At 35.9% G+C, this 13782-nt stretch overlaps 1 protein-coding gene across 7 annotated transcripts in view; it reads right to left on the reverse strand.

Moving 5' to 3' along the window:
• KLHL29 (kelch like family member 29) overlaps positions 1 to 13782 on the reverse strand; it is a 426037-nt gene that overhangs the window by 90809 nt on the left and 321446 nt on the right. For all 7 annotated transcript variants that reach the window (XM_034432194.3, XM_060689303.2, XM_060689304.2 and 4 more), the window contains one exon: positions 3070 to 3208. In XM_034432194.3, coding sequence (XP_034288085.1) covers positions 3070 to 3208 — 139 coding nt within the window. The remainder of the gene's footprint in view (positions 1 to 3069; positions 3209 to 13782) is intronic.

Consider the following 13782-nt stretch of genomic DNA (forward strand, 5'->3'; position numbering starts at 1 on the left):
GAATGGAATCTCAGCCGATTTCCAAATCTGTTCACATAAATTTAAAATACACATCTGAGAAGACTATACTGTTGAAAATTGGCTAAGAAATTTATTAAATATATGCTGTATAGCAAACATAAGTTCACAAAACTATACACATAGTTTCAAAGGAGTCTTTCCCAACATTCTTCTCCAGAATTGTATTTCCTACATGTTGGTATTCAGCTGACATTTATTTGGGGCACTGTGTTTGCTGATGTAACATAGAGTTCTAGCTCAAAATCAATGGTTGAAGCAGTGCTAATGCCTGCCCTTCTCATCCACCATAAGAATGGTTTCCACCCATAATGCTCCAACATATAATATTCCAGATTTGGAACCCTGTGATAGAGGCCCTTTGCTAAAGACTGCAATTTGGAGCATATCTAAAGGGAGCAAGAGATCCCTCCTTCATCCATTCACTGCTTCTGCATTCTAAAATACACATCTTTGTGTATTTGCTCTACAAAGTAAAAAACAAAACGAAAACTATTTGGGTGTAATTACACACAACTGTAATACTTAGTTCTTCCTAACTAGAAGCCCCATTTTAACAGATAATTCATGCTTATCCTTGTTAAGCTATTTTGGTTTTCCATCTTTAAGTTTTATTCTGTTTGCATCTCTTGCTATTTGTATTTATATGTTTATATATGAGAGAATGCAGGAGTCAGAAAAGTCTTATGAAAATTTGAGTGTGGACGTTTTAGTTCTAACTAGAGTAATGGAAAGTACTATCTCTAACCAGTGGTGGGCTGCTGCCGGTTGTAACAACCGGTTTGCCCGGAATGGAAAATATGAGCCCGTGTGCTCTCTCGCTTAGCTCGCGCGCCTTACGCGTATGCTCACAGCATCAAAAAAACAGCATTTATATAGGATGTGATAGCGCCAGAATGGGTGGGCGGGGCCAGCCGCTGGTTGGAACTACCAGTTCGCCCAAACCAATCTGAACTGGCAGCAGCCCATCACTGACTCTAGCCATATGTATTCAGTTTCACTTATATATACATCTGTCAGAAGATATTATATAGTGCTAGTAGTTCTCCTTGAGTTACCAAGTTCCATGTTCATCCATTTTTAGTTATAAAGAACAGTAAGAGCCTCTTCTTGTTAACTTTAATTTCACTTTCATATGATACATATGAAAATGTTACTGTCCTGGAAGGAAAATTTCTGGAAGGTTAGTATGAAACAAAGGGAGGTTTTAGGTACAAAGTGGATGCAGCTATGTTACATACAAAGTCAGGACTGTCCTAACATATTTGTGTTCAAGGGAGTTGGGGTTTTCTTAATAGGCTAAATGTGATTGATAGCAAATAATGTTAACATTTACCAATGCAAAGTGGTAGACATTATATTATCAGGTCCTGGCAATAATAGGAAAGAATTTTGCAAGTTACAAAAAGAAGTCCCAGAAGTATCATCCAGATACATTCATTGAATTGCTTAATTAAAGCATTTCATCTCATCTTCTGTTAAATTGTTTAAAGGAGGCTCACAAAAGTTGAAGATGCTAAAATTGCAAGAAAAACCATTAGGAGGGTATCAGTGATTTGTCTTAAAGTATTCTACAATTATTACTGAATTCAGATCTGATTTTCTCCAGAAACAGATGGTATCTGACAACCTGACTAGAAAGGAAGAGACTTTGCAATTAAATCAGTGGTACTGCAAGGCTAGTCAATTACAGGATTTTTATCAATCGAGCCAAAGACTTTCCCTGCAGAATATATATCTCATCTTGGCAAGAGGCATATAATGTAACCTTCACTAGTAAGTGATAATGAGCAGGCAGGAATATAGAATCCAAGAGCAACTAAAGCTAGCTATAATTTGGTTTATGGAAGGGGGAAAAGTATGATACTAGCTCAACTCTTTGTGAATAATTGATAAGGCAGTTAGTTCAGCTATACAACGATAGTATAGTGTCACCACAATTATTTAAAAACAAACAAATAAAAAAATCCCAAGCTTTAATGAAAGGACATTTTACTGTTTCTCAGACAAGAAGACACAGCAAAAATGCAACCCTGAAATAAAATATAGCCACTAGTGTGTTAGTGACAACGTTTAAAAGCTCAATTTGAAAGCCAACACAATGTTTTGCAATTCCCATTTTTTTCTCTTTTTGTACAGTCCAGGTTCAGAGTCTGTTCTGAAAAATACAGTGAGGTGGAAATAAGGATCCAGATTAATTTGTTGATGACTGTAGAAATATGAACATTATTGCACTCTTCTGGGTTCCCCCAATCTTGCTATGTTGATTTGCTAATACTGTAAAAATACCATGAATTTATGAAGGAAACACATTTTAAAATAATCCATGTAATGGTAAATAAACCGTTACATGCAATGTTACAATCAGATGGAGGGGGAAAATTGCAAAGATGGAAATTTACACAAAGACACTATGGCAGGCCTAACACACTACATGGTCAAGTTACTCTATCAAGTAGAAAGAATTCAGGATTTTTTTAAAAGTTAAATTTCTCTCTTTGTTAAATAAAGTCATGTTAAAAAGGTATAACTTCAATATTTGATTTATCATGTATTCACCCTTTTCAATTCCACAAGCATCAGATGTCCCAAATGTCAACGTCCAAAGGATTAAATGTCTATTATACAACACAATCCTTGTTAGTATGAAAACTTTGGCAATTTTTAAATAATATTGGTTATTGCAGCCTGGAGGAAGAGTTAGTAGTATCCCTTTTTAATTATTAACCTAATAAGTTGTGTTTTGTGATCAACGCTGTTTTTCAGTTGTTTGAGTTTGATTTTAAAATGCTCCATGACAGAGCATTTCTCTTCAGCCAAAATGTGCAAATAATGAGATCTGGAATTGTGCAGATCAGCTTATGTGTAAGAAATGAATCTGAGTCTTTTGTTTGAAAAAAATACATTCAGAGTAAGTGGAAAGAATGGCTACTGGCTCTGTGACAGGAGAGTCAAATCTTCATAAACCTGAAAGAGAGGGGAGGAAAAAAAAGCGACACAAATGCGTCCTACAAAAGAACAGACCAGATCACAGCTGGAAGGAAGGCAAACCTTTTAATCAGGTCCTTGAAATACAAGCTGCAGGAAGCTAGAACATTTTGGTGGACTTCAAACTCTTTGCCTTCAACAATAATTTTCAGGTCTGTAAACTCTTTCGCTCTGCGTTGCTGGTTCAACTCCTTCAACATTTCTGCAGAACAGAGAAGACAGACAGTGCCAGGTTTCCCATTAAGAGATTTTTTTTCAAAAATGTATTATTTAAAAAGTAAAAATTAAAAACAAGAAGAGTAGAGAAATAGGAAATGTTTGATGGTTTTGTTGGCAAGACTGGTTCAACGTTGGATAGTCAAAGAAATCACAAACATCATACTATATAAATAAATATATGCATATAAAAGTCAGAAACAATATGTTTAGGCAACAAATCCTACATTTCAAAGAGAAAAATAAGTTTTCCTGCATCAGTCAAAATTGGAAATGCAACAACCCATCATCACAGAACAGTTAACAATACATTTTGAAACAGAATGCAAGAAGAACTTGCTTGACTTCTAAATATACTGGAATTAATACTGAATAAACTAACATTTATGAAGCAGTATGAAAAAAGTGCAACATTTGCGAAAATCCTTAACTTAGTAATGTTGTAAGTTCTTTTAAACCAGGAAGTTTTTGCTAACAGCAGGCCTATCAATGACAATTTGAAAATTATAAAAGCACCAGGAAAACTTTCTGACATATTTCATATTTAATTAAAAAAAAAAGAGAGAGAATTAAAGGCAGTCTTACTATTTCTTCCATTTCTTCCAATCTGAATTTTCATTGTATTCAGTTTTAAGAGGAGTTTTTACAATTGAGTTTCTGGTACCAATTAATTTCAACCCAAGGCAATACAGGATGACTTTGGAGAACATTTCCCTCCTGCAATAATTCACTTACCATGCATAAAGTGGGGAGAGCAAATAAGCAACATGCCTTAATCCACTTAAAGCAGATTGGGAAACAAGAGATTATTTTCTAAACTAAAGTACCAGAATGGCTATAAAGCAGATGGAACACACACATTTTGGTAAACAGGCAAAGTTTGAAATTACTAATTAAGCTGTGCTGATATTCCATCTGTGGCATTACATTTGCAATAGGTCAAGAACTTCATTTTCTTCAGCCTCACAGCTACAATACTGTACTTCTTGAAGCTTAAATCCATTTGCACTAATAGGAATAAAAGATGACCTTTAAGTGTGTCTGGCCCTCACATACTAAACATGCTTCCTAATAATGGTCACTCCCTAAACGTACCTTGCCAAACTAATTCATTGTGTAAAAAATAGCAGCAATTAGAAACAGTATCAACCGTAGTTTGCAAATACTGACATTATATATTGATAATGTGCAATTATACTCAGAACTAAGCAACAAATGTCTAAAAACACCCTGCATACATTTTTCTTTAAAAAAAAAAATAGAGTCATAATGAAATCTCAAAAGCTAATTATTCTGCACAGAAGAGGGTCAGAATTCTCCAGACAGCCAGGTAATCATTAGAGGGGCACAGAAGTCAACAGCAGGCTGCACTACTGCACTACTGTCTGGGGTCCTTCAAGGAGTCACTTGAACAGAATCCATCTGAGCAAAAATGCAGTAGCATGGCTCAAAAACACCCATGCTGTAAAGTGGGTCAGACAGAATCCAATGTTTGCAAACTAGGAAAACCAAGGATGCCACCCTTAACAAAATGTACAAGTTTCATCTAAAACTTCCTAAAATAAGGCACGTGAACTGGTCCATGCAAAGAATCAGACTAGCTCATGAAGGACATCTTTTAAGAAGTAGAGTTTATTGACACACAGAGCAAATGAGACTTTGTAAAATCGATAAAGGGAGTCAGAATAATTTTTTAAAATGCAAAAGCAAACTAAGATTTTGAGTGTTTCAAAGGAATGTGTGTGGGTATGTGTAAGCAAGAGTGATTTGCAAACGTGGGGCTTTGAAGAACATGGCTCACCCCAAAACAGAATAGAGTAATAAGACAGGATATAGAACTACAGACATTTCTGATTCATTCTCTCTCTCTCTTCCCCCCCCTCCCTCCCCTCACTCACACACACATACACACAATCAAAATTCAGATGCATGGCAACTGGTTCATATTTATGATCTTTGCTGTGTCCCAGGATCATGTGATCATCTTTTGCAACCTTCTAACAAGCAAAGTCAATGGGGAAGCCAGTTTCAACTACTACTATGGATAAGCTAGTAACTTAACAACCAAGTTACTAGCTTATCCATAGTAGTGATTTACTTAACAACTATGGCAAGAAAAGTCATAAAATGGGGCAAAATTAACTTAACAAATGTCTCATTTAACAATAGAAATTTTGGGCTCAATTATGGTCGTAAATCGAGGACTACCTGCACTGACCAAAGAGAACACATCACAAAAAGCAGAAAAAAAGTTAATTAATTAATTAATTACTTAATTAAATGTATACTTTTAAAACAAAATATTTCATTTGTAAAACTGATGAATACTTACTTCCATTTTTATATAAACACCCATAGCTTCATCAACCTTTCTCTTCCACAAAGAACTCTTTCTGTCTCTTTTATGCACACATTCTGAGTAAATATTTCTGGAAAGGAAGATTCAAGAAGCAAAACCCTAGTATGTTTGTATTTGTGTATGTGAATGTGTGTGTATACATACACACATGCATCTGTGTATACATACATAATGTGAATGTGTCCTTAGACAGACAGACAGACAGACACACACACACACACACACACACACACACACACACACACAGCATTGCTATATTGGGGATGAAACTACTCAGCCAAAGTTCCAAATAGTCGGAAGCGATTATTGGAAATTTGACAAAACCCTTCCATTTCAAAGGTATTTGGGAGGAAAAAAAATGGTTGACAAAACCGAAAGGTGTATGAAAACTCCATTTATAACTGTTGTTTACCAAAGCCAGATGGCATTCACAGTATTGCAACCTCCCTGCCACTTCAATTGCTGGTTGTGTTTAGATGCACAACTTCTCTCAAGCATGAGCTGAAAGAAGGGGAAAGCTGACATCATTACCTTTGGCTCCAGATTATAGTTGGAAACTTCCAGAAAAAGAAAAAGGAAGTCCAAGTAACTTGAAATCAGAAGAAAAATCTGATTAACTTGGCACTTGGGTAGGCATACTTTAATTCTTAATTAATTCTTAATTAATACTTTAATTAAGAGCCTTGGTAGTACAGTGGTCTAAGGCACCCTGTTATTAAGCTGGTTATTAAGACCAGCTGCCTGCAATTACTGCAGGTTTGAATCTCGCCAAGGCTCAAGGTTGACTCAGCCTTCCATCCTTTCTAAGGTAGGTAAATTGAGGACCCAGTTGTGGGGGCAATAAGCTGACTTTGTATAAATATACAAAAGAATGAAGGCTATTGCTTAGCGCATTGTAAGCCGCCCTGAGTCTCTGGAGAAGGGCGGCATATAAATCAAATTTTAAAAAAAATTCCTGTTTTTAATCTTAATTTTCGGTGTGGTGTAGCACTTGTTCTTGTTTTCTCTGCATACTTTCAGGATTTTGTATTTTCTGTCAGTTTCAACCCATCCATTAAGGAATCTGTGATATTGGTTTCTTCCTTATTGGTGGTAGATCACTGTCATTTTTTGGTCTGCTGGAGTTATTAGGTTTACTTAAGGATATTGGAGCCTTTTTTTGCAGATGCTGGATCCCTGGTAATTTATGTCTTCTAGCAGCGATTACCTGAATTCTAATTTCTAAAGCTATAAAGGGTTTGTCTGCAATTTTAACTTTTATTTTTAACGGTGTTACGTTTTCTCCCCCCATACTTTAGGAAATTTATTATTTATTTAGAGGCTGATTCCTCTAGTCACAGGTTTTGATGCTCTACAACCAGGAGATGATATAAAATTCCTATACAGATTGTTTCAAGGTTTTTTATGTCACAAGCATGCTCAATCCACAACTCATTCCACTTTACTTGGCCTTCAAATAAATCAAAACACAAATTAAATATAACAATTATTGTATTGTATTTCTTTTACTTAGAAGTTAGCCAGAAAATGACACAGTGTGTATGTGTGTGTGTGTGGGGGGGGGTTATTTCTCTCCCACAATGGAGGGGACAGAGGAAGAATGCCTGAGGAGATCTTCCTAGGTAATGGCAATGACAACTACAATAGGGTAGGAGATGGAGCCATGATGTAAGTCCCAGTGGTTTTCAAGGAGAGGTGGATTGAACTTCTGTTGTTCTACACTATGGATTCTGTTGTGCCTCTATATTAAACCTTTTAAGTATAAAGAACAAAATTAGCTGTAGTAATCAAAAACAATAACACTAAGCTTTAGATCTTAAGCATACTAATGGTTTCAAAATTTAAATGTATGAATACTTATCAGAGTTACCAACTGCCATACTGTGAAGTGCTGAGCAGATTGTATTCAGCAAATGAACTAGAAATTAAATAGAATGTGTCGCTATCATTTTGACTAAGATAGAACCGCATACTGAGAAGCATATGTGGTATTCTCAACCTACATCTACTATAAATGGAGAAAACTTTTTTTTCTTTCTCCAGTTATGTTTTCACCCATCAAATATGAACATCAGAAAATAGAAGGAAGCAGATAGGTAGAAGAATAGCAATACCATGAAAATAATGTGTCTACTACATTCTCATCAGACTGAGGAAGCTGGGAATTAATATTTACTGTTGAATGTGTCATTCCGCTAGTAACCACAATGTTAATTCAGATGTCACAAATGCTCCAATTGAGATGGCCTTTTGGCTGCCTTCATAAAGACTAAGTAACGTCTAATGCAGCATATCCACAAATACAGGTGCCCCTTTGTGATGGCAAGTATTGTGGTTATGTTTCTAGGCACCTCTGACACCCAAATTATTGGAAGAAGCAGACCTGAACATAGGACATCAGATATTATGTACTGTATAGCATGCAAATCACTGTACATGACCACAACTGACTTCAAACTAAACACAAATCATACCAATATAGAAAGCTACTACCTGGAAACATCAATTCTATCAGCCTGCTCACAATCTCTGTCCTCTTTTGTAGGAATAGAAGTTAATGTTAACACTGAAAATAAATACTTGCTTAATAAAAATGTTGCAGGATCTTATAATTACTGGTAATATCTGCCAAAGAATCTTACTGTGTATAGCTACAAGAAGCAGTTGTGTAAAGTTACTGGAAAGATTCAAAAATATTATGCCAATATTACAAAAACTAAGCAGCAGTTCAGGTCTAGTCAAAGAAGCTGTTCCAGAATCTATTAACTAGAACTTTCACACTAGAACAGGATGAAACATTTCTTGAAAGATGTCAAATGGTACATGGGGGAAAGAGAGGTGGAAGATTTCCCTCTTCTCCACAGAGAAGATTGTCTCAGAGGCTTCATTGGTACTTTTTGTGGAAAGAGTGACTGTGCCTCCACAATTATATTAAGCACAAATTGTTCAAGGTTTTATATTGCATGCCCAATCCATGTCCATTCTCCAAACCTTCACTTGGCCTTCAAACAGATCAAGACACAAATTAAATTTGGCTTAATACAATAAACCCAGTTAACTCTTTCATATTAAAAATGGCAAAGTAGTGGCAACTTAAACTATATCCAAACCATATACTTTACAAAAAAGTTATTTTGCTTGCCACTTACCAGCAAGAGATAATAAAATAAATGTTAAGGTAGTTTTTTAGGACAAACCCAGGTAGATCATATCCTAGCAACATCGGAGATTGTTTGTTCAGATTTCTTTTTAACATTAATTTCCAAATCTTCATGGCTCATATTATATATCTTTAGCCTAAGAGGCTGTGAAATATCACAAGGACCATAAAGAAAACCCTCTTAACAAAAGCAAGTGTTAGTTTGCCCAGCACTCAGCTCCCATTTTAGCCATTCAACTCTCTCTGTGAACCTCACAAGCAGAATATACGTACAGATTAGGGTCTCTAGTTCAATAAGAATTTCAAATCCTTATAGATTTCAATATTGAAATTTATGTAGAGTCATCATGATTAGTACTCATAGTTAGAAGTGTCCTCTTTGATGATCAAGGAGCAGTATCATGGCTATTTTTCATGGCAAATTTTAATAGACATGGAATTAAGTATCAAATTCACTTCAATCAACCAAATGTGTTGATTTGGCTCTGGAACTCAGTCAAGCCTTCAAAGATATATGAAAATATATTCTGCTTTAGTATCAAATCAATTGATTTTGCTAATTAACTCATAAAGATGCTGCTCTTATGTCTTGAGTTGCGAAAAAGTGCCACCCTCCCTACATTTAAATAAAATCTGGCAAAACAGTTTGAAACTACAGTATATTACAAGGCTGTAATTCACAGTGACTGAGGAAAATCTTAAGTGAGATACAATTTAAAAGCAGAAACAAAGGGCCACCTGGTTGTGAAAAAATAATAAGCCTTAATGTCAGATGAACCTCTTTGTGGAAATTATTCCACTAAAGGGTGGCACGGCTGAGAAGGCTCTTTCTAAACCTGATACATACTGTTTTGCATTCCAAAGGTAAAGCTATTCAGAAAAGAATTATTGGACATTGGATGAAGTTCACAGGGAGAAATCAGCCTTCAAGAAGTTTATGTAACGACTCATATAAAGCCTTATGGGTAGAAGGATACTCTGAATTGAGTGTAGAAACAGAATACTAAGATAGTTAAACAACCACAAAGAACTGGCATATATCTAATGAAATTAGTTCTAGTCAATAACCTACCCACCACAAATGGACAAGTTTGGTCATGCATAAGACACTATTTTATTGTAAATAGGATGCTGCCCTTTCATGGAAAACTTTGGCCATTTGCTAAAGAAGAAGGAGAATTAAGTGCATTAGATGGCAGAAGGAGATTCCTTCAATAAATGTCACATTCAAAATCAAGGCCAAATTCTAATCAAACAAACTTGATTCTTTAAGGAGTGAAATTCTGTCTAAAACAGATTAAACTGACTACTAGAAACAACCTTTTTACCAGCAATGCTTCTATATTGTGTGAATAAATTAATGTTCATTAGGTTTCATCCGATTTCTTAGTAATATTCAGGACCTTACCAGATTTTACGAAAATAAAATAAAACCACTTTGGATTATTGCCAAAATACCAATGCCATCTTGACTTCAGATCTTCACATGATCTCAAATTATCTGCATAGATCTGCTTTATTGTAAAGATACAAGTTTAAAAAAAATAAGAAAAGTAGAACGACACCATCAAGGTATTGCTAAATAGGGCAATAAATGAATTGCCATCGGCTTGTTTATTTATATTTCCTTTCCTGCAGCAAGGAAACGTGTTCTACGGACAACTAAACACGAGATGGCATAATTCCAACAGAAGCTCAAAAACAGAGGCCTGGTTTTATTCAGACTTAGGAGAAATTCATAAGCTTTAAAGCCAATAACAAGCCATGTAAATTTCAGAAGTAGAGATGCAAGAGAATCATTGCAATATTGCAAATATGCTACCTTTACTACCTTTTATTACCTATGCTTTACATAATTAAAACTAAGAAAACACTGGTATCCATATACACATTTTTGGTAATAATTTAGTTTAAATTAAATGAATGGAGGCCTGTCCCTAATCATAGCTGCTTGATTCAGAGTAAGAAGGAGCTCTCCCTAAAAAACTGTTTTCACAGCTTAGTTGGCTGTGAAGCTCAAAGAAATTTCATGTATTCTTGGAATGGAACAAAGAGATAATCCATACATGCAGGGTCTCTAGGAAATAAATTCTCTAACTGCTTTTCAAATAGTCACAAAAAATCCCTTCCATTCTTTTTATAGTAATTTTATTAAAAATTACAGTTAAAAAGACTAAAACTAATATGAATTAAAAAAAGAAAAAAATAGGAAGTACAGAAAAGAACTAGAATGAAAAATAGAAAAGAAAGTAAAAATAAGAATATAGCAAAATATATATATTTAAACAAATAACTTCCCCTTTCATCACAAGTTTAAGCAGTTTTACTAAAGTATCACCTTCTCTTTAAAAAATACAGTAAAAGAGTACTTCTTCCCATACCCCATCTCTTATCTATAAATAAATCCTCAATACTTCACTGTTCAGTCCTGATCAACAAAAGTGCATGAAAGGTTACCAAAGATGGCAATGTTATCTATTTTAACGTTGATCAAATAAACCAACTTTGTATTACTTTTACTTTTAACAATCTTGATCTATTCTCCCTTCAAATAGAACTTGATTTCTTTTCATTTTTTTCTTTGTCCCTTCTCACAAACTTCTTCAAAAGTCTAACAAGTCTCTTTTGTAAATCCAACATAGGAAAGTTATCCAGGTCACTCTTTTCATCTGTTATTTATATATCTTCTAATTATCAAGGCATCAGCCTTGATATATTCAGCATAGCATCTCCATCCATATCATTCTTGCAGCCTGTCACTTTCAAATCTACTTTCAGATTAGCCACAGTCCCATCCAGCAAAACTTGTTCCTCTTCCAGAACAACTTTTAAACACACTTTCTATCTACAGAAGCAGACACTCCTGAAATTAATATTCCTTTGTCTCCCAAAGCTCTAAACCCACTTGAGACTCACAAGGAGAAACTGTCTGGACAGCAATCTCAAGTCTGCTCCTTCTCTGAAGAAAAACTATAAAGAGCTGTTCTATTTGCTGGCTATTCAATCCACCATAGTGGTCAGCTCTGTTTTTAGTGGCAACGTCTTCAATTTGCTATGTCTTCCCTGCAAATCCTTGAAAAATCCTTTCCACTCTTCAATAAATTTTCTTTGTAACTCTTTGGGTGAGAGTTACAACCCTTTATGAAGGGTTGTTGAGGAGGAGGAAGAGGCAGAGAAAGAAACTAATCTCTTTGTTGAAAGAACGGGATGATAATCTTAGTCCAATGGGATGCGCCCCACAGAATGCAATGGAATAAAGAGGAATGGCAACTATGTACATTAAATGAAAGTAATATTAGTCAGGCACACTAGTAAGGAAGCATTTTCTCTTCCTTAACCAATGCCTGAACTGTTCGGTACAGATACATCTTAATTTCATTTTCCAAAGAGTTTCATTTTCCCAAAATATTCATGAAAACACCTACTAAGTATCACCTTGGGGGAAAAAAATTCTATGTATCCATAGAGTAAGACATGCCTTAAGAATCAACTACATTTAAAAAAAAACTTCACTAGAGCATATGCTAATAATGTATTTATGTAAAAATGCACAAAACAGGGACTCATTATGATGAATAGTGATGAAGTGAATGGCTCTATTTTATTTTGGATAGCATCCAGAATAATTTATTTCTTGGTTGCTTGAAAGTAATACAAATGCTATACAGGACTCAAAGCAAATCCTATTCCCCCGGCCTGGTATAAAGAATGTCCTCACTGCCAAAAGAAACCAGTGCCTAGGAACCTTATTCTCAACTTTGAGCAGTCACCAAAGAAGTAACCAATAGCCCTATTTTGTAAATTTTAACAAACAAAGGGGGAAAAAAAGATTACTTCACCAAATATTGTTGCAGAGACTGAAATCCTGGGGACTGCCATACATGCTTACCATATGGTCCAAGAATGCTTGGAAACATGAGGAATTACTTCATTGCTAAAAGAGAAAATGAATGCAGAAAGCAACATAGAGAGGCTGTAGGCTTTCATGACTGCTCTTTATTGATGGAATGATTTCTCAGGTAATGTTGTGTGAGAATAAATATGCGTCCAAATCAGTAGCATTCATTCATTGTCTTCTAGGACATTTCACCAGTTTCATTCTAATAATGACAGAATCATCTGTCATTTTAAAATAAATTTTAAGAAGTGTAAATATGCACAATATGCCTTCAAGGATACAGATGGCAACTCAGTTTCAAGAGAGAGAGAACCAGTTGATGATTTGGATAGTGTGTGGGCAGAAACTGTATAGACTCTACTGAGTTCCAAGATGGAACAAAAATGGGATAGTAGTGCATTACATAAAGAAAGATCCTATCTGGGCCACAGGGACATATCCATATTCTCTACCATAGGTATAAAAAGACCGCTAACAATATTTTATTTGAGCTTTGGCCTAGGACAGTGATGGATAACCTTTTTGCCGTCGTGTGCCAAAAGCAGGGGGAGTGGGGGGGGTCGTATGCGTGTGCATGCCCACACCCATAATTTAATACACCCTGCCCCATGCATGTGCGCGCAACCCCCTGCACTCCCCCCGCTTTTGGCATGCGATGGCACAGTGGGCGTGGTAGGCCTGTTTTTCGCTCTCCCCAGGCTCCAGAGGCTTTCTAGGAGCCTGGGGAGGGCAAAATGGCCTTCCCCACCCCCTGGAGGCCCTCCGGAGGGCCCGACCTCTGGGGGGCCCAGAAGGCCCGAAAATCAGCTATCCAGTGTGCGCATGCGTGCTGCAGCCTAACTAGGGCAATGCTCACGTGCCCACAGATATGGCTCCATGTGCCACCTGTGGCACGTGTGCCATAGGTTTGCATCACGGGCCTAGGAGATACATAACACTTTGTTAGATTAAAATGTGTTTGGTAGCAAGTAAAAATAAGATGCTTTTGTCAAATAAGATATTTCTGCTATGAGTTTAAATACGATTGTTCCATACGTTCCAAGAGATAATTTATGGAGTGAAGAAGCTGAGGTGAATCTACTTCTGGAATGTGGAAATGCAGTGATTAATGTCTTTGTCATATAAGAAAAAAGGTGTTTAGAA

The sequence above is a fragment of the Pantherophis guttatus genome, chromosome 1, assembly GCF_059756535.1.
Source record: "Pantherophis guttatus breed Tessera chromosome 1, ASM5975653v1, whole genome shotgun sequence".
NCBI lineage: Eukaryota > Metazoa > Chordata > Lepidosauria > Squamata > Colubridae > Pantherophis > Pantherophis guttatus.